This window comes from Orbicella franksi, chromosome 2, assembly GCF_964199315.1.
Source record: "Orbicella franksi chromosome 2, jaOrbFran1.1, whole genome shotgun sequence".
Lineage (NCBI taxonomy): Eukaryota > Metazoa > Cnidaria > Anthozoa > Scleractinia > Merulinidae > Orbicella > Orbicella franksi.
Genome location: NC_138146.1, coordinates 33,816,969 through 33,837,329, shown reverse-complemented (window position 1 = coordinate 33,837,329; position 20,361 = coordinate 33,816,969). Strand labels below are relative to the sequence as shown.

At 39.3% G+C, this 20,361-nt stretch overlaps 1 protein-coding gene across 1 annotated transcript; it reads right to left on the bottom strand.

The window, feature by feature from the left end:
• Window positions 1-407: 407 nt before the first annotated feature.
• LOC145479446 (uncharacterized) lies at window positions 408-13,045 on the bottom strand. Its single transcript, XM_081457815.1, has 10 exons — window positions 13,037-13,045; window positions 8,594-8,798; window positions 7,700-7,978; window positions 6,385-6,556; window positions 5,441-5,657; window positions 4,507-4,684; window positions 3,188-3,320; window positions 2,305-2,800; window positions 1,577-1,866; window positions 408-952 (listed from the first exon to the last, which is right to left on the bottom strand). Exons 2-10 carry the CDS (start codon window positions 8,790-8,792, stop codon window positions 766-768), a joined length of 2,151 nt encoding a protein of 716 aa, XP_081313941.1. The 5' UTR covers window positions 8,793-8,798; window positions 13,037-13,045; the 3' UTR covers window positions 408-765.
• Window positions 13,046-20,361: the final 7,316 nt, after the last annotated feature.

The following is a 20,361-nucleotide window of genomic DNA, read 5'->3' as shown; positions in this document are numbered from 1 at the left end:
GCCGCTTAGGCGCTCAAATTGAATCGTGTTTGAGATGAGCCTTTAAGGTTGCTGCTCTAATGATACGTCAGCGATATCATGATAAAACAAATATCGGCAAATATCCTTTAATCGCCACGATTTGTAATTTTCTCAGTCAGAATTACCAAAATCACTGCTGATCTAATAATCGAGGAGACCGCTGACTTAAAATCCCGGCCGAAAGACCATAGTTCTCGAGCTACTCGTGACGTCATCTGTTTTCAGTTTCTCATAATCACCAGATTAAGTGTGAGACCATCCTCGACGTCGAGGAGGAGACTTTTCCATTGCATAGAAAGGCCATTAAAAGGTCAACAAAACCACAAAACAAAAAAAACAAAAAAACAAAAAAACCGTGAAAGAAAGTGGAGTGGGACGGTGGAACTCGAATCCAGTCACTCGTAAAGATAACTTTTTCATGAGACATTTCATGTTTACATGGAAGTAGTCAGTTAAGCAAATAGCAACTAAACTTGATTTTAATAACTCACTTTTTCTTCAAGATCAATTCTACGCTCAGTGATTTTTCCTTGACAACAAGAAATAACCAAACGACCGGAATGAAGTGAAAAACACGCATGATCAACACACAGTTCAATTGATAGTCATGGCATTTTTTTTAATTTTTTCCCTCCACAAAGTTAGATTTTGACAACCACTGTCTACCTCAAACTAACACAAAGAAGCGCCGATGATGTTTGTACCGATAAAAATTGACAGCAAACTTTCTAAAACTCCGAGGCGTTATCCAGCGATATCCCCGCCGGGAACTGGCCAAGGGAAAAATGCATTGTTGGTATTTGCTAAAACACCGCTGAGCCATTGGATGTCAGGAAAAGCACGGATAAGCACATTGCTCATGTCTGTGTCTTGAATCCACTTCAAACCCTCGGGTGTGTAAATATCACTGGTAAAGTCATCGGTCATAAACCTGGGGTAATAAATTAAAATTGTCATTATCGTATACTTGGACACGCAGTACCTGGTCCCCAGTCCCTATCCACATATTTCTGTCTTGGTACTCAAAGTTGAGACAGCTCATACCCACCTCATTTTCTGATAAGCTCTTACAAACTCTCACCGGGGTAGTGTTTATAATATTAATATCCAACATTGCAGGGGCAACTTTGGTTACCTGTATACACTCTGGTTGTAGCTAAAGTACCTTCAATTTGTTTTTCTTTGTGCAACAAAATGACACTGCACGATTGTCGACTTATTGCAGATTATATTTCACTGAGTAGTTCGACATTTTAATCACACTGAACACTGAGACCCTTTTCCTTGAAAGTGGTATTCCTCCCCTTTTATGTTCCTTTAGTAGTTTTAATCATATACTACAGAATATAATTGAAAAACAACTAGAACGGACTAGGACTTAAACTTGGATAGTCGGTCATATCAGTAGCTATCAGTGTGTCAGTTAGAACGGTCTTTTGTCTTGACAGGTCAATTAATTAAGCCCATTTAATCCAAGTTCCTGCTTTAAAACTTACTCAAATTGTGCATAATCAACAAACGTCAAGAATGAAATTGAAAGATGACTTTCACTAACCGATCGGTTTTCAGTCTCCGGCTGGCCATAAGAACAAATATGTTGAATGCCGTTTCACCAAATCCGTACCCATCAGGTCGAGGCTCTTCCGCTAGACAGCCAATCAGCAGGTCTAATTTCTCGATGTCGTCGTCGTACAAGTCTTTCAGTAAATCTGAGTGTTTTCTGTTTGGTGTGAGCTTTTCAAAGGACTCCACTGGTTTGAGCCTGGTCAACCGTCTAAACTCGTTATATCGCGGGATTCCACGCTCACGGTCGCGTAAAATGTCAATAGTTGCAAGGTCAATTGTCTGAATGGTAAAAGGGTGAATGAAGATTAGAAACAACAATAAATTTTAGATTACACTCTTACAAACTTACTCACAGACTGATAATATAGTTTCAAGTATTGCTATCCCGGCATCGCAAGCGTTCTCTACTTCATAATGCCTCTCCAGTTCGTAATTAGTGTCTGCCTTTCGTCGAGCACTACTTTCTATGATATTTCTGAGGCTCTCAAAAATTCGAATATACAGAAATCTTCCTTAAAGCCCTGGCAAAATAAAATGACTTTTAATCGGTGTTAAACGCGCGCTGAAGGTCTAGAAAAGACTGAGCTTGTTAGGATCGAAGTGAGGGTCCCTATACCACTGTGGGGGAGTGGTTTTAATTTATGTGAGCCAAAATAAAATTCATTTGATTCTCAGCTTTGGATTGAACAACAGCTAGTTTGATCATGTCTTTCTCACCTCCCCTTTCTGTTGGTGTTTCGGTAGCTTTAGGTTCATCAGGGCTTTTGGGTAATTATGAAGAGTTAACGCTCCAGGGTGCTCCACACCGAACGTATACACAATGTCATCAAGAGTATTTTGAGTCATGACGTTTCTGGCCTTGCCGAAAGAATACTCTGGCAAAGAGTACGATTTGCCTGTCTTCTGACCAGTCGAAAACGAGCGAATATGTAAATCATCAGGAAGTAGTGGATGCATACGATAAACTGAAACGAATTCTTCAGTCAGAGAGAAAGGGACGCCATTGAAGTCCGCTGGAGATCCCACGATTGGCTTCAGTATTCCACTGCTCGCGCTGACGCTGATGTTATGAGCCGCCAGCCAATCAAATACTTCTTTTCCAGGACTGAGACCAAAATTTACGCGTACGCCGGCCCGCAAAGCACTGTTATTTAGAATGGCTGGGGTCCATTCCACTGTGTGAATCTTCATAATCACGGCCGTGTTGATTAACCTGCACAGGAAAAAAGACAGAAAAAGCATCAGCTGCTAAAGAAGGATTTCTTCAGACTGCAAACATATATTTGTCCACAGATAAACTTTTGCAAGGAACACATCCTTCAGATCAACATTCATAAGACTAGAGGCAGTTTGTGGCTATAATCTCTTTCACAATCATTCATTTGTCACCAATACTACCAAAGTAATTATTTGATGCTATGGTGTTTCATATTGCTGCTGTTATTTGATTGATATAATACATTCACCCAGGCCTAGGTCCTTGCGCCCTCACTGCTTACATCGACATACGGTTATTCCGTTTTATCATGATATTATCTTTTGGTCGTCAAAAACTCCCAAAATTGCAAGAGCCAACAACTCCATCTTGGCATTTAAATACCTGGCTGTGTCATACAGCTTCTGGTCTTGCCACTCAGGATAATAAGTCCTCAGCATATCACAAATGGAGTTGTGTTCACGGGTGAATATATTATGCACGAGGCTAAGACCAACCCACCAATTGTTGTTGAAACCTGAAAAAACAAGTTAGTCCAGGGTAAACTGAATTAACAAGAAGATGACATGTTAAGAAGTCGCTGTGAGGTTTAACGGCTCCGCCCATGTGCAAGTTATGGGGTGTGCATGCATAAAACACTTATCCCCCTTTCTTGTTAAACTACTGAAATATACTTGGTGCAAACGTAACAGAATGACTGATTCCTAAATACGGAAGATGTCAATGGATTTTAATAGAAAGTGGCGAATTTAGCATCGAATATCGAGTTTATTATTTGTCGGGAAGGTTTATTTTGGACAGACGCACGAGATTATCTAGCTATTCGCATCTGATTGTCTCATTAGCAGTGAAATTGAGTTTTGCATAGCAGTGAGAATATACAAAAGGAATTCCAATGAGAAATTTCGTTTTTTTTTTCTAAATGCGACATTTAAAATTAAGACAATTTACCAGAAAAGTGATTTCAGCTCCCTTTCGATTCCTTTATAAGCAATCAATTTATAAACACGGGTAACGTTTAATATAGCTTGGACATGCACCGAGCCGTCAAACCAATCCTCTAGGACTGTCTCGAGAATATAACTGAAAAGTATGAATATCAAGATAGAGGTAAGAGACTTTGATCTCTTGATAAAGGTCAATGCACTTGCAAGCTATAATGAACAAGGTAGTTTACAGGCACTGATCAAGGATATCATGTTCTAAGCGTGATCCGAATAATTTTAACCTTAAGAGGATACTCCCTTACAGGAATAGCCGTGCCATAGATTTCTTTTTGGCATCCTTGATCTTTTTTATTTGCCATGAAATATGCTACATACAATTATTAGCATTTGTAATATAGATAGGACCCTGCGAGCGCTCTGATTGGTCAAAAACCCATGTTTTATCAGAGTATAGAACACAGAAAAAAGCGTGTTTTATTTGTTTTGCGCGTGTAAAATCTATATCATAAAGCAAATGAAGAAGCCTAAGCCGTGTATTACACTGTGATAGAACACTCTGGACATTTGAGAACACTCGAGAAATGTAGAAAACACTCGCCTGCGGCTCGTGTCTTCCATATTTCCCTCGTGTTCTCAAATGCGCCCGTCGTGTTTTATCACAGTGTATTACACGGCTCAAGCTTCTTTATTTGTTAAATAAATTCCACGCATTATTTCTGATGGGGCAAACGTTATAGTATACCAGTCCGAACTCACCAGTTTGGTCAATGCCAGTTTTGTTATCTACTGGAAGCAAACCATCTTTATCCGAAACTTTCATTTTTCCATTTTGGAAGCTGCGCAGCTTAGCACTAGTTTGTTCATCACTTCCATACAGCTGTGAGCCATCCCACCAGTGGGTGACATCATTCTGAAAGGTGGCAGGGGTGTCCTTCTGTTGAGCGGAAAATAATACATTTTTAGGGCGGAGTTACATCATCAGGATTTCTTACAATAGGCAGTTTTCGATATTCAGCTTGGCTCAAGTCCCAGCTGCTGTTCGGGAAACGAGTCCGCGCTGCTCTCCCGAACTCTTCTCGGGGTGGAACATAGACCGGTAGCGAGAGAGCGGTGGAAATCGGGCCTAATTTTCAGGGTGATTTTGCGACAAATGCTCAGCGGTCGGTTTTGTCGCCCAATGTCTCAAAAATTTGAGAGTAAGCTTTCGCATATAAACTTCCATAGTTTTATCATACACAAAGATTTTTAAATCATTTAAGGTCAGAGATAACGGAGGTCATGGGATCCTGAGAAATCTGTTTCGTATGCTCGTGACAAAATAACACATCCCATGGTCTCTGTTGTAAATGAATCAAATGAAAATAGATTCTCGTTTGAAGCTAACAAAAACGTAATAATTAACAATAATAATAATAATTAAAATATATTTATACAGGATGGCTGCATCAGTTTTAAGGAAAAAAACTGCTATCAATGCAGGTCCTGTGTAAAAAAAATATTTGTCATTTTTCTTTTATTTCAGCACTGAGCGACATCGTCTATGAATAAAAAAAAGACAGTGAGCGCCTTCCTTAACCTTTAATTTCAAGTTTAAAGGGATTTTCCAAGAAATATTGGGAATACTACTATCGCTTGTATTACATTCTACTGAATGAGAAGAAAAAAGACAAGCACTTAGTTCTCTTTGTACCGAATTGCTCGGGCAGTTGTCTGGTTTAGTTCGTGGAATTGACATCTTCCCGTGGTGTTCTCCATAGACAGGATCATCTTTGTCAAGGTCTATGTCTATTCGACGTGAAGTATCAACTGGACCATGGTCAAACCAGTCGTGTAACTGGAACTGGATCCAGCCTGCAGCTAACAGGTTTAGCTGCTTAACTGGAATAAACTGATCCCTTGTCATCAATCTGAGATCCAAGAAAACCATTTTATTTTTGAGGAAAAAACAAAACACATGATCACATTAAAAGAAGCTCTTTATGTGACAATATAGCAAAAAAAGAAAACAATAAAACTAGAGAGTCGATTGAATCAAGTACAAGCATTAGCGTGCTTTGTTGTCATCATAAAACAACACCTCATAACCGTTATTACTGCAGTGGCAGCTTCTGTTTCCTAATGCTCTCGAGACATAAGTACCTTCCTGCCACTCCAGGTCTTATACTAAATTGTAACAACTACATGAGGATTTTTGAGCGTGAAGTTTGGATTGCTATAACAATTAATGCTTGCTCATCTTTCCGATATCTATTCCACCAATTTCATGGGTTCAGCCACACTTTTTATTTGATCTCTGTTCCTTACTCTGAAAGATGCACCTCACATTCCAATTAGTTATAATTCCAGCGCCCTCGTCTTACGCATGCAAATGTATATTCCAGTTCCAGCTAGGACTCTTATTATGCCCCCGCTTTGATTAGTTCTGGAACTAGTTGCGAGGGTAAGAAATTGTATGTAAGAAAAAAAAATAGAATTTAAGTTCAAAGTTTAAGTTCAAGTGGTCATCATTAGTACATCGGTCCGTTAACGAAGTACTGTCTGCACATGAACAAATGTGAGGGGGACGGATTAATTGATTTGACTTATCTAAAAGATCGATCAGGGCACGTGATTTTTCTCTGTTTTCAAACTCACCTTCTGCTTAACTCCCTAGGGCATGGTTCCAAAAGTTTCTTGTCCTCAAATGTCTTGGTGCGGTTTACATTTCGTCCAAACCGATAGAACCTGCTTCCAGACGCTGGTTGATTCAGATCGTTGCATGTTCCGTCATGAGTTCTCGTTTTCGTCATTTGTTCGGTACAGAACACTGTGTTAAAAGAGTCATATTCACAATTATAGCTTTACAATCACTTGGTCCCGCGGTGTAGAATTTTACCTGTTGTCGACCTGAGTTCAATTAAGACATAGTTAATAGAGGGGAATGGCTATGGAACTCAACAAACTTCTTTGTTGTATGTTCCTGTTCCATTTTTTGGCCTTGACCGTGCACAAAATACAATAGTTCTTCACTTCGGGCTGAGGAACAAACCACTGATATAGAAACGTTTCGGTTTCGTAATTTATGTATAGCGTATGACCGTAAAACAAATGATTGGTGCACGGTCGTGGACCTTCCAATATAGATCATGTCATTTTTGTTTCTTCCTTTGATGTTTGCCGGGCTTCATAATTCCCCTTTATTTACTATGTTAAAGACACTGTGAAATATTTTTCACGCAATAATCATTGTTTTGAGAGAAAATGTTTGGTTAGCAAGGTTTTTCGAATTCAGCTATGTTGAAGGGTACTGCGAGAAAAATGATGACTTTATTCCTGTCACTGATTTGACGAACTTGACGAGGGCTTGATTTATTTCGACAATTCTATCGTTCTCAATCTTGTGGTATAAAATGCACCCTAAAACCATTTCATAAGTCGATCAAAATTTTTTGAAAAAATAATTCAGAAGGATTTCCCAACAGCCGTCATCTTAAATTACTGAATTTTCCCAGGAAACTACATGTACCAAAAGTAATCAAAACCAGTACAACAATACTAAATTGTCTTAAAATTTAAAGTTGCCGCACAAAGTGTAAAATTTTCATTAAAAATCGAAAAAAATTTAAACTAAAAAATAACCATGCCGATGTAAAAATATCGTCAGAGCTATCCTTTGAGCTCGTCACTCTATTTTAGGAAGATTCAGTGTGATGAACCCAAAGAGCGTCAGCGTTGGAGTCTAGAACAACGGTCAATTTGACAAAATCAGAAAGGTTGATGGCATTTGCTCAGTCATTAAAAATGGTAACGTCAGCTAACGCCCAAAGTTCATGTAAGCACAGCGATGCAGATTTAACTCTGTCCCCCAATGGAAACATGAAACTGACCTACTGTAAGTAAAGAAAGTAGCTTTGCAGAAAAGTGAGGACACAATTGCGAATGTACTTGTACGTTTTGCTATAACTCTTACTTGTTCTGAAGAGTTCAATGTGCGAAGAAGCTTCACATCCACGTTTGATTTTCTTACACCTTGACTTTGACTTCGATTTACAATCGTTCGAATTGATTTGAGCGTATGTCATGAAATTAGCACCGCAGAAACATTTGCGGCAGTGGTCAAAACCTGCATACGGGTATCTGTTGTCTTTACAATGCTGGACACACTCGTCCCTCGTGAGCCCGTCTTTTTCATACAAATAGGACAGCGGTGAACACTTCTTGTTGAAGAAGCAGCCCAAAGACACGTGACCTGCAATGAAAATTATGTCGCGAAATTGTAATATTAGTCAACTGAGTGCAATTCATTTCAGAAAACTGGATAATAATGAGTCACATTATCATCTTAACCGGCGAAGGTAGTACATGCAACTAGTCTGAATTAGTTAGTAGCATGCTTTGAATCCCACGACTGCGCGATGTAGTGGCCTGGTGCAAAACACTGGTGAGATGTTTACCGAGAATTGGAGAAGCTCACGTCTGACTTAGTCTTAAAGATATTGTAAATTCAAAACGTCGATAGCAGTAGGTTGAAATGGTAGAAAATGAACAGCTATTCTGACTGAAAGATTACAAAAGAAGGGCTTTGTATTGCGAAATAAAATTGTACGGTTTTGTCTTTAATGATATCGCCAAGACCGGCGTCGGCAGCTAATACTAATACTAATGAATTTTACATTTACAGTCCTGTAAATTTTGGTCAAGGTAAAAATCCCTGCCGGATTAGGCGTTGGGCACTGTGGAACGCAAACAAGCTTATAAACATTAATCTTAATTCACAATAATTATTGAAAGCCCACCCTTTGATTTGACTCTTGGTACTGTGTTCGAATTTTACTTAAAGCTTTTACGTTCCTGATATATTTACCAATGACGGGGTCCTGGCAATCTTGCTTAGGTCCAGTGACTTCGCAAGGGTAGCCATCGAATAAGTTGTTGTTCATGAGGTAATCTCGTTGTTGAAACTGGTAAAAAATCATCAAAACAGTCGGTAACTTCCACCAGTAAGGTAGTTTCTGAAGGAGAGCTTGAACGAGCTTCCCAAGCATAGCAAGAAGTTGCTGCATTTTGTTCTGTGAAGTGAAGTGACAAAGGGAAATAAATGCGACCAAAAGTTAGATATTGGGAGTTTTACTGTATTGTTTTATAACATAACAAGAATTGATTATAGGAAAGGTGCGCAGCTGTGACGCAGTTTTTGTTCAAATTCAAACAAGTTGAGTAGGTGTGTTGTTTGAAGGCAATATTAGCCAATCAGAGTACAAGTTTTGGCGTTGCCATTACAATGCCAATTTGCTAAGCAAGATCATTTTTGAATTGAGATATGTTGTGTGAACTATCACTAATAAGGTTAATCTTTGGTTCTGAAATAGTTGTGTTATAGTTAATTTGCAACGAATTTACTTTCCTACCGAGAGGACACGATAATAGTCTTTTTCTTCGCAGCTAACAAAAATTAATTCAATACTAAATTAAGCTGCTTTGTCTTCTCTAATACCTAAGAGTAGATGTCAGTAGGAATCGAAGAAATCGCGGACAAAGCTCAAAATTCAATTTCGCCTATACTTTGTACATTGTACTTGTACTTTGTACATTTTATTGTAAATTATATCGTAGTTTAGCATTTTATTGTAAATAATCAGGAGCCATAATCGGGGACGGAGACCGTAAGCGCGCGCCATTTCTAGTATTGGGGTTGTCCCCATGATATGGGACAATAATTCTATTTTTAGAACAAATTGCGCCATCGCCTGCGGCACACGCGCGTACATGCTGCGAGGATTTTTGCGGCTGTCGCGCGGGGGAAATGGCGTCTGAAATTCCCGAAATTTTTCATGTTTTTGGCCCACAACTCAACGCGTTTACGTCTGTTGGAATTTTTCTTAAGTATTTTCGTCGTAAGCTGCTCCAGTTTGAGTGAAGTAAGACACTGTCGAATTTAGGTATGTTCCGCTTCAAGCTTATATTTATCGCTGACCAAGTTGTGTTCCGACGGATGCTTCTTTTACATGAGCTGTATATTACTCCACTTTAAATTTCACATATGTTGAAGGTTAACCGCTTTTCCATTACACAGCAAAAAACTAGCTGGATATATTTAGATATAGCAGAGCTTCAGGGCTTCATAGTTTCCTAGTTCCTCTTGCCACACGCTTGCGAGGAATTTGTCAGTCTATCGCGACCGAAAAGTAAAACAAAATAATTGCTAGTTTGAGTTTCGCTTGAATTGTAAGCAACGCTTGATGTTTCATCAAGGCCCAATAACTTTACGTCCGTAGATACTGCTCAGTTTTATTCGTGTAAAAATCCAGTAAATTCTCTGTTGTCGATGAATGAGAGCGCCCGCCGATGCGTGTTTTGTACAGTCAGTAAACATGACAAATTGTACTTCCGCTGCACTTTCGTGTGAAAGCGTACATCGAACTCAAACAATAACTCTACAGTTTTTAAATATGTTTAAGATTGATAAATGTTTGAGAACATATTAAAAGCTAAGCTGAAAATATGGGAATAAAGCAGAAATAATCCGCAAAGTTACGATGACGCCTTCTTTAATCAACTTGGAATAACGATTTCGATTTGGTTGATCGAGTTATCAAAACTCCTTGTCTATTTTCATTTTCGCAGTGTAAAACTTCACTATGCTTATGTTGAAGAAACACACATGATGTTAGTAACCTTTTTTGCGTTCGTGAAATTTGTTACAGCATCTCAGCACAAAAGATAACGAAAGAAATCTTTGTCAAGATTTGTTGACAATTGAAAACACCGACTCGGACTTGAAAGTGCACGAGCTGCACTATGCAAATGAGCTAATTGTACGCGTCAGACTTTCCTTTCAAAAACTTTTGCAAACTCACCAAACAAGCAGAGACAATAAGAAACCATCAAAACAGGTTTTTGTTATGACGAACCATTGTCTGAGAAACTCACAAATTAACTCGATACCAGAGTAGAGAGCTTTCTTGCTATATTCTTAAGTCAGAACAAACGCAAAAACATACGCGTAAGCTTACAACTAGCGTGAGCAGATCTTATTATTCATTCCCAGCGCGAGATTAAAGTCTTGTTTTCGACCCTGAAAAACCCACCTTTTCCGTTAGCTCAGAGCATAAAACTACATATAAGCGCCCTGGTTCGTATTCCCTGCCTTATTCCCTGCCATCACTGTGAAAAATACGCAAGAGAATCTCTCAACTCTCACCATTTGATCACGCAACGTGACAACATCCACGCGAGAGCCACCGACATGTGCGTGAATCCGCGCGGATATATGACGTCAGGATGGCGCAATTTGTTCTAAAAATAGAAAAATTGTCCCATATCATAGGTGCGCGCGAATCCCGAGACTTACGGTCTCCGTCCCCGATTATGGCTCCTGAAATACTATATTTTTAGCATTCTAATTATTCTAAGCTGAGGGCCCCAAGTTTATCAGTAACTTAAGTTACTGTCACGGGTCACCCTCATTAAATAAAGTCTTTCACTTCACTTCACTTCATTGATAGACCTTAGTCCGATACCCATGACAACGAAGTTCGTTTATTAAATTAAAATTCTCGCTTGCTTAAAAGAAATACACTTGAAACAGTTAACGGTATTTTCATAATTTGTGGCGTTGCCGAGTCAGCTCATCACAAGTTTTAACTCAGTTCCGCACTAATACTACTTGTCTGATACTGGAACAGCGCCTTGCAACATCAGTGACTTACTTAATTATCACACCTCTCAACGGACACAAACATCCGTTCGTCTTCTCAACACCATCTGGCGAGCCCGAAAGCGAGACAAAAGACTTATGGCGAGAGAACGTTTGTTGTTGCTGCACCATTGACAGTTTTAAAAGACATTTAAAAAAAAAAACATATCTTTTTTAACAAGGTTTTTAACTCTTTTAATTTGTATATGATAAATATGTTTAAATATCTTACAATTTTAACTAAGTTTTTTCCTATAACCTTTTTTCCCATTTTCCTCCCTTCTTTTAGATTTTTGATAATATTTAATGTAAAGCGACATGGACAATCTTTGGATTTGGCGCTACACAAATATTTTTATTGTTATTTTTATTGTCATTTTTTTATTGATGCTTCTGCAATTGAATGACAGCAAAATCGTCTCGTCATCTTTCATATATATATATATATATATATATATATATATATATATATATATATATTTTTTTTTTTTTTTTTTTTTACATTTCTGCTCTGAAATGGTTCGTTGGTATTTCAAACAAACGCGCCAAAAACGCTCGTGGTACGCAATGAATCCAACTAGGAAATTTCTTGGGACATGTGTAAGGATTGGTCAAATTTTCTGCCGTTTAATTTCCTTGCATCTTTTGAAGTTGTAAAACAAGACGTTCCCCAAATAATACAATTCTCAATGTCCGCCATCTTAAAATATGCAAATTAAGAATAAGCGTTTGAAAGATTGCCACCTCTCGTACACATGTTTGCATGAAAAGAGACCAGAGCATGAAAACGAGGCTGGTGAGGATAGAATCCCTAACTCCAATATGGCGATAAGTAAAGCGGAGAAGTCTACATCTCCAGTTTTACTGAAGGAAAGTGATTTTCCTGAAGCAAGTCTTGCGGAAAGGAACCAGCAGAGTTAGAAAAAGCTGATCTTTTGTTTGGCATGCAGCGATTTTAAGCGTGATCGTGAAAGCACAGCTCATAAGACGACGGTATGTTTATATCGAATGATGCGGATCCTCTGGCAACTAAAAGTAAGCTTAATGTAAGTTTAATTAAGCTTAAACATAGAGCGTTTTTCAGACAAACAGCTGTAGTATTTTCCCAAATAAAACTAAATCGTTTCCAATCTTTTTGTCTTGTCGTATCTTTACCATTGCGTCGAGTAGGTTTACAGGTTGCTGAGACAAATTTATTGTTAACCCCCTCCCCCCGCCCTACCCCTTGTTACAATGATTGATGCAGAAACCAAAAAGTCAAGGAATGTGCTATTTCCCTTCTGGCTCTTGATTTCCGATCAGGGGTGTTACAGGAGCATACATAAACATCTGCTAGATTAGAGCTCTTGATATGTCTGAAATCAATACTGATGGATATTATGGCTTTATACAAAGTAATTTTAGGTTAGCATAATATAGACATTCTTTCAGGAAGTAAATTTTTAATAAGAGACTTTAGTGGTCTATGTTCACTGACCTAATTATGGAGAAATCATTCATTGTTTCCTTTTCTAGATCGTGTGTTTAAATGCATTGAGTAAAATCTAAAATCCGTAGAATTTGCTGTGGTAAAAAAAGATTACAAGCGTGCAACACTATTGTGTTTCGTACCTGTAAGGTTTAAATGAGTAGGGACTTCTTGGAGATGGATATTTGAAGGATCTTTAAAAGCAAAGGACTAAAGAAACAATTTTCAGTAGCGCTATCACAGCTGTAAGAAAGATGATTCTCCCCACGTGACAATACTACACGTACATTATATATGACCAAACAAAATGGTGCCACTTTAGTGAAAAATCAATTTTAGAAGAATAAGAAAAATATCTGAAGATGTCACCTGTTGCTTCATATTATTCATGCCATAGGCAAGGTTGGTTACTGTCACCTCACACCAGCCGAGTCGTGTAATGGTGCTCAATCCCCATTTCTTTTAAATACACCGTCTACGAGGTTTGAACCATTGTCGGTACGCAGACCTCTAGCTGATCCATATCTTGCGAATTGAATATCCAAGCAACGAATGATGGTTTTTTAATCTGTAGGTTGTGTGAATTATATCGACCTCCGTCCACCGGTTGTAATAATCGACAATAACTAACAGGTTTTCTCCAGATGATAATGGAGTCGTGAGATCCACAGCTACTTCTTCTCGTGGTTGTTTGGGTACCAATGCTGGTTTCACTGGCAAGGGTGGACATCCTTAGCAACCAACTGGCATCCGCGACAATCCGCACATCTTCTCTCTGCATCGCGATCCATTCCCGGCCGCCGCACTTTTGTTTTAAGCCTCTCCTTTGTCTCCTTCATGCAACAAACTGGCCGCTCTCGATCTTGAGAAGAGCTTGGGGCCGACTGCAATTCTCATTCCTCATAAAGGTCAACTTGTTGCGCGCTAAAAATGCGTGTCTGTTGGCCGCGTTGAAAATACGTTTCATCAACAGTGTTACAGTTCTCTGTACCGAGACTTCCTGCGGGATCCACATGACAAACAACGTTCTGTTTTGCCAAACAATGAAATCTACCACAATCTTTGTTTTGGCCACTGAAACTTCCGACTGAAACCGGCCTTTAACTTCAAGCTCTCGACCCCCCATAAGCGAACAACTTTTTTTGCCGGGCCGTAACTCAATCTTAAGCCCCTGATGTTTAAGTTCATGTACAGTATGCACGCTAATTACGTTGCAAGGTGAACCTGAATCAATCAACAACACATCGCTGCTGACTTCACCAATGCTAACAGAAATAACTGGCTCAGCAGAGGTCGACAAAGCTTATGTCTGTTCTCCTATAGTAAGGGCAAATGTGTCATCGTCACCAGACTGCTTGAATGGACCCTCGACAAAATTGGCCTGTCTACCTTTGCAACAGCTGACATATGTGTGATGTGTCCCAATCAAAACTCAATTTAGCACTGAGGAAAGGCTAGGGCCGAAACGTCAGTTATAAACACTGCTTTAATTTGGCACCACGTTATTACTATTTACAATTTTTGAACTGTTTACTGTGCCACGCAGCAACTGATCCTTTTGGATTACAAATATTGTGACCGTATTTAACCCATGCATTTACTGCACTTTCGACCTCGAGCTGGAGAATTCTTGTCTTGAGCAAAGTGACCCTCTTAACCACAGTCACGGAAACACGTTTTGCCAAATTTGCCTTTGGATCCTTGCCCAAAAGTTTCCTCGACTACATTAGTGTCCGCTTCGAGCTCTTCTTTTGGCGTGACAATTTGAGCTGCTTGCTCATGCGAGGTTTTCCACTTACGAACTTCATCCAGTGCAGCTTCCAGGGTAATGTTATTGACTTTCAGCTGTTTGTTTTTCAACTCGACATCATGCAACATCACCAGTGGCGGGCTTGTTTACGTAAACGAACCATGAATTTGTCAGCGGTCTACCTTTGGGTCGATGCAAGCTGGCGAAAAACATAGCCCTCATATGGCACATTCAGCTTTCGGAGAGACACTGTATACACATCCTCCTCCTCTTCGTTTACCATTCCGGGGTCAGGAAGGTCTTTGTAAATATCTTGGACCTCCATGCCGGCAAAATGAAGTAATTGAGCTTTCTTTAATTTCTAACAGCATCGTCTCCACTGTCGCCAACGTTTCGCGACATGAGAAGATGAACTTGACAAATCTAACGGAGGCAACGCTCTTTCCACTGAATTCGCCATCCTCGTTGCCAATTTGTAGTGTTGTGAAGCCACCAAAAATCGAGCAAGTACTTTCTGTTATCATTATTTCAATCATCTATGTAAAAAAAATCTTTTGCAGTAGCTATTTCCCACCAAAAAAATTCACGCAAAAAAATTCCATGCCCCAGAATTTGCCTAACCCCCCCCCCCCCCCTCGCCCTTCCTCCAAAAAAATTATGTTCCGTCCCTAAATCGTGCGAGACGTCATTGTTTCTACGAAAAAACTTAATCAAATCGAATAAAAAGGAAACTTGCAGGTGTTCCTGTCAAGCATCGCATTTTGAATGGATGACGATTTTCCGCGTTCTCGACGGTGAACTACGGTAAGCTTTTTCATCCGTATTCTAACTTCCTATCTACAGGCCCCGAAAGTTCCTCAGGAACACTCGCATAGTCTTATCGACCTTCGATAGCGCTGAAGCGTTCACGGTGCAGGGGACACATGGTCATATCCTGGATGTTCGTTGGTGTTTGGAAAAGGCACTCCTCGCTAAAATAAAATTACCTTCGGTTTTTCGCGAGGACTTATCCTGCTTTTTAAGCGATAAATAAGGGTAAAATCATCGAACTTCCTCTTGCTAGCGACACTGATCAGCGGAGAAGCGTGCCGACGGATATATTATATTTACACAGGTTGATTCGACACATTACATAATAGTTTATTTTATTTATTGTATATGATCAGTGTTTGTCATCGGAAAACAGATTTCGTGGATTGTATTTCTAAAAACCAACATAAAAAAAAAAAAAACAGAAAACCAACACAACGGAACTGCCCAGAAAGGAGAACCAAAGTCATCAACAAAACATTAACAACTTCAAGTACCAAGAAATATCTTGTGTAAACAAATTTACCGGTCTCATGTAAACACGCAAAAGTCTGCCGGAGTTTACCTTCAATTTAATTCATCTTCTGAACAAGAAGGAAACAAAACTCTCATCTGAATTTAGTTTATTATATTTTGTTAATTACTTCCACTGTGACAAAAGCAAACATATTTTCCTGCTATGAAAGCAGGGCTGCCAAGATGACTCCTCTTTTGCAAGTTTATGTTTGTTCTTATCACGAGACATAAATGATGGCGTCTTGCACGGCTATTTGGTGAACTGCAGCAACCACAAAATAGTTTATACTTGTGGACGATAATAAAAACAAGAAGGCTTTGACTTGAAAACCTTCTGTCAGGACACATTTTCATTTGAAACTAGGTGTCAACATTATTTTGTCCCGGCTTTTATCTCTTTTCTATTTTAAAAAAAACCTTAAAATTTTCACAATTACTGTGTACTAAAAGGCGAGTTATAACAAAATTTTTCCTGGTAAAATCGACTCCAATACCCTCTTATTATGTCTGTAATACCAGTATTTAGCGGGAAAACATGAAAATTGTCCCACATCCTTATGACCTTAGTCCAGTTGCGGGGGAACACGTAGCAGTTGAATTGATGGTGACCTAATGTCTCGATCTCCGATACCCCATTTATTCCTCCAACCAAACATTTGCTTGCGGCAGCGACGTCCTGCAGTGAGGCACTGACAAAGTTGTTTCACTGCTGGCGTCGGAAATATATTGTTATTCTACTCAATACAAGGGACTTTTGGCTTTTTTAGGGCGAGAAGAGGCTTCCGCTGATAATATGGCTCATTTAAGCTGTAAAGTCTGCGTGTTGAGCCCAACGAAGTGCGACGTAGTTATCAGACGTTATGAACGTAACTATGCTCAAAACAGCACACACATTTCTTTACATATTCGCAGACATAAGGAATTTGCAAAGACCTTTACGGTCAAGGTGTTTTGATATGTGAAGAAATTAAATGTTGGTTACTTAAATTTTGTATTCAAACTGCCATACATGGATGTGTCTGCATGGATGTGGCGTGGATTTCAGCGTAGAGTTTGTCATTTATGATCGTTTCGCAATCAAATTTGTCAAATTTGTCAATCCCGGGTTATAATTTTCTTAACCACACTTTTTTAAACTCGCGGTTTACTGACTTTTCCGCGCTAGATAAATCCCGCTTAAACTAGATCCACCATCTCAAAATCCTGCAAGTTTTTAACCGGCTTGAAGTCGGCCAAAAAATGTGCAAAGTTTTGAGTTCGGGACGCATTTTATACTCTTAGACCACCTCAAGAGGTAATGATATCAAGTTGATCTCGGAGATTTAACACGATGCTGGTAAGAAGTGATGATAAATTGATCTCCTGTATTTTCACACTTTCCCAACACCAGAGGAAAACAGCCCTGCGTGAAACAATACTTACAGTTAAAGCCCCTTCCGTCCTTTCAGGTAGCCTCTTCCAGGCGTTCAGTTAGTTGGGACGCAGGGCGAAAAACGACGCGCGAAAAAAGAAAGAAGCGCCGCGAAAGGAAGCGAAAGAACCCCTGTGGGCAAACTTAACAAAGGGTCGTTCCGGTATACCAGGATCTGGTATACCCTCTGATTGGTCAATTTTGAAAGGTTTTTTTTCAACACTCCAGCGTTACTGACGCAGATGAGAAATGCGATATGGCGGTGGTCAGGGACCTCTCAACGACTGGCCCGGAGTTTCTTCTTTCGTGGCATTAATGAAAGACCAAGTGGACAGATGAACAAAATTGGAGTTGCAGCAACGGCAAGAAGCCGCAAAATTAAAGTGCAAGATTACGTGCAAAATTTGGTTGCCGGGCCTACACAACTGCCACGGTTCGTGACATTTGTACATTTGCCGTTCTCCTTTCGACCTTTTCGGTCTCTCGACCTTTCGCTTTCCATGTGCTTATACTTTGTTTAGGCTCATATCCATTGCAAGATATGTTTTTAAGTCTTTAAGTATTGGCTTTCGAGGGACATGTTGCTAAGTTGCATTCTATATTGTTGGCAACTGAAAACCACAAGCCGGCGGTCATGTTACGGGCCCCTGTAGGCGGTCTATAAGTGGGCGGAAGGAGTTTTTGTTAAGTTTCCCACAGGCGTTCTTTCGCCTTCTCTCGCTGCTCTTCTCCCTATTTTTTCCCTCGCCATTTTTCGCGCTGCGCCCAACTGACTGAACGCCTAGAAAGGGCTATCCTTTCAGCGAGTGGTGAGTGAGAGAGTTGTTTTTCCGTGCTGGGTCTTGCTGGCGGGTTGCTGCCAAATTATTTTTGTCGCCGCGTTCAAAGTGTCACAGATATTTTGTTGTAAGGTTCGAAGTTGTTTTTGTCACTGAAGCGGGATTTTTCAGTGGAGTTCAAAATTATTTGTTTGAAATTGTGACTTTTTTTCTTCGCTGGTTTCAAATAAAATATCTTTTTCGTTGCTTGTTTGTCGCTGTTGAAGTTAACGAAATTCGAACTTATTTAGCAGCCAATCAAAATGCAGTAAAAAAAAACAAACGCCAATTAAAATCAAAATTACCATCTCTCCGTCTTTAGTGTAAATCCATTAGCATTCTATTACAAATAACGCGGTTCTCGTACTGGAACCCACTATCTATTTTATTGCAGCTAGCGAATAGCCTAGCTGTATGCGCCGAGTTGTTAGCAATATGACGGCCAATTCTTTGTTTTTTTGAAGTTATGTCATTATTTATACAAACGTGAACTTGGCTGTGTAAGTTTTTAGGGACTAGTAGATAAGTCAATCATATTATGCCTCAAGGATTGGAATCTCGAGCTTGAAATCGAATTGTCTAGTAAAGGTTATGAAAACAATAGAACTTTACAGACAAAAACGATAGACCAAGAAGTAATTGCTTTTCAATTTTAAATTTCTTGCACAGTTAACAAAATCTGTTGGGAGTTATTTTTTGTTAGTCTTACATTGCAAAATTAAAGAAGAATAAACTAGAATAAACTAGCAATTCGATGACTATGATTATTTGAGAAAACTAAAAGTGTGTTCATGATCAAAACAAATTTACCCAAATCTCCGGCCTGAACTTTTACTAACACTAATTATTTGTTAGTCATTATGTAGTTTTAAATTGTCCTCTGCAATTCACGAATCCGTTTTTTCACGTCATGCAGGGGAAAGATTTTCAGCTAGATTTAACGGTCCTGCAGACATTTCATGTTCTCTAGGTTGCAAGGGCAGAATACTTGCTGTTTTGGATAGGGAAGAGCCTCTTATACAACCAGTTTCGTTACAACGCAGCCTTGAGAATCATGAAAACTGTCTAACACGGTTTGTTTGCAAGATGGCAATGGTGTTTTCAGAAGTTTCCCCGGCATAAGGAAAGAATTTATTCCTCAATGGAGAGAAATTTTATTGCTTGGGAACAGCACTATGGGCAATGACGTGAAGTGGAAACACTCTTTACGCGTCTGTCAAGCGTACCTTTAATAAAGGGGAGCTATAGTAAACCTATCACGTTTTTCGATGAAGAATAAAGACGTTCGGTGAGACTGAAAATCATCATGCAAAATACACAGAGATGAGCGAAAATAAAGCAAATAGTCAAAAGAAGAATAGAGAAGGTGTTATCTCCAGACTTGCCTGAAATACAAATTTTCGTTGGTATGGGTGGACGAAGAGAGCATTCTCTGTTTTTTCCACCTTTCCGTTAAAAGTTTAACCATCAACTTATAACAAAAGGACTTGTTTAAGGATTTGGGCTCTCTCTGATTGGATGAAGAAGTTTAAAAATTAACGGGCCTTTAAATTAATTGGGATGGACTGACTGTATGGCGGTTTCATTCAAGTCTGGCCAAGGCAACTTTTCCATCATCTGAGCTTCAATCAAAGTGGTCGCTTCAACTGCCTTCATTCATCTTGGTGCAAAAATTGTTTGCTTTGCTTCTCCGATATCAGCTATGATTGACAGACATGTTTACATTGCTAACCGCCCAGAGCAGTCTTGTTTCCAAGGGTTGCATAGCAATGGAACTTGTGTCAAAACATCCCCAAAGATTTTTTTTCGCCAAGTTTCAAAAGGATCGTGAACTGAGTTTAAAAGAAGAGTGGCTATGTTGCGCTAATTCATTACCAAGAAAGGCTCCTGTTAAGGTAAATCGCGGTTTTTCATAACGTAAGCCAAAGATCAGATGGTTGCAGTTGTATTTACCCTTGCAGCGGCGTCAAACCACCTTTTTCAAGTGTCCCGGATGCTGGCAGTATTTAGGTCCAAAACGTGTCACAAGCCCAAATTAAAATATCAATATCCTTTTAAAAAAAGCGTTATCTTTTTTTAATTTGGTTCTTTTGATTGTTACTTGACACTATCATTACCACTTTTTTTTAATTTATGCAACAAAATGTGATCATCATAGCTGCC

Bases quoted from the DNA above. Each gene is read 5' to 3' on its own strand.
- LOC145479446 (XM_081457815.1), bottom strand. From the start codon at position 8,792: ATGCAGCAACTTCTTGCTATGCTTGGGAAGCTCGTTCAAGCTCTCCTT. The intron at 4,685-5,440 runs GTACAAAGAGAA...TCCGCTCAACAG, and splicing joins ACAACTGCCCGAGCAATTCG to AAGGACACCCCTGCCACCTT. The intron at 3,321-4,506 runs GTGAGTTCGGAC...TTGTTTTTTCAG, and splicing joins AACTGGCATTGACCAAACTG to GTTTCAACAACAATTGGTGG.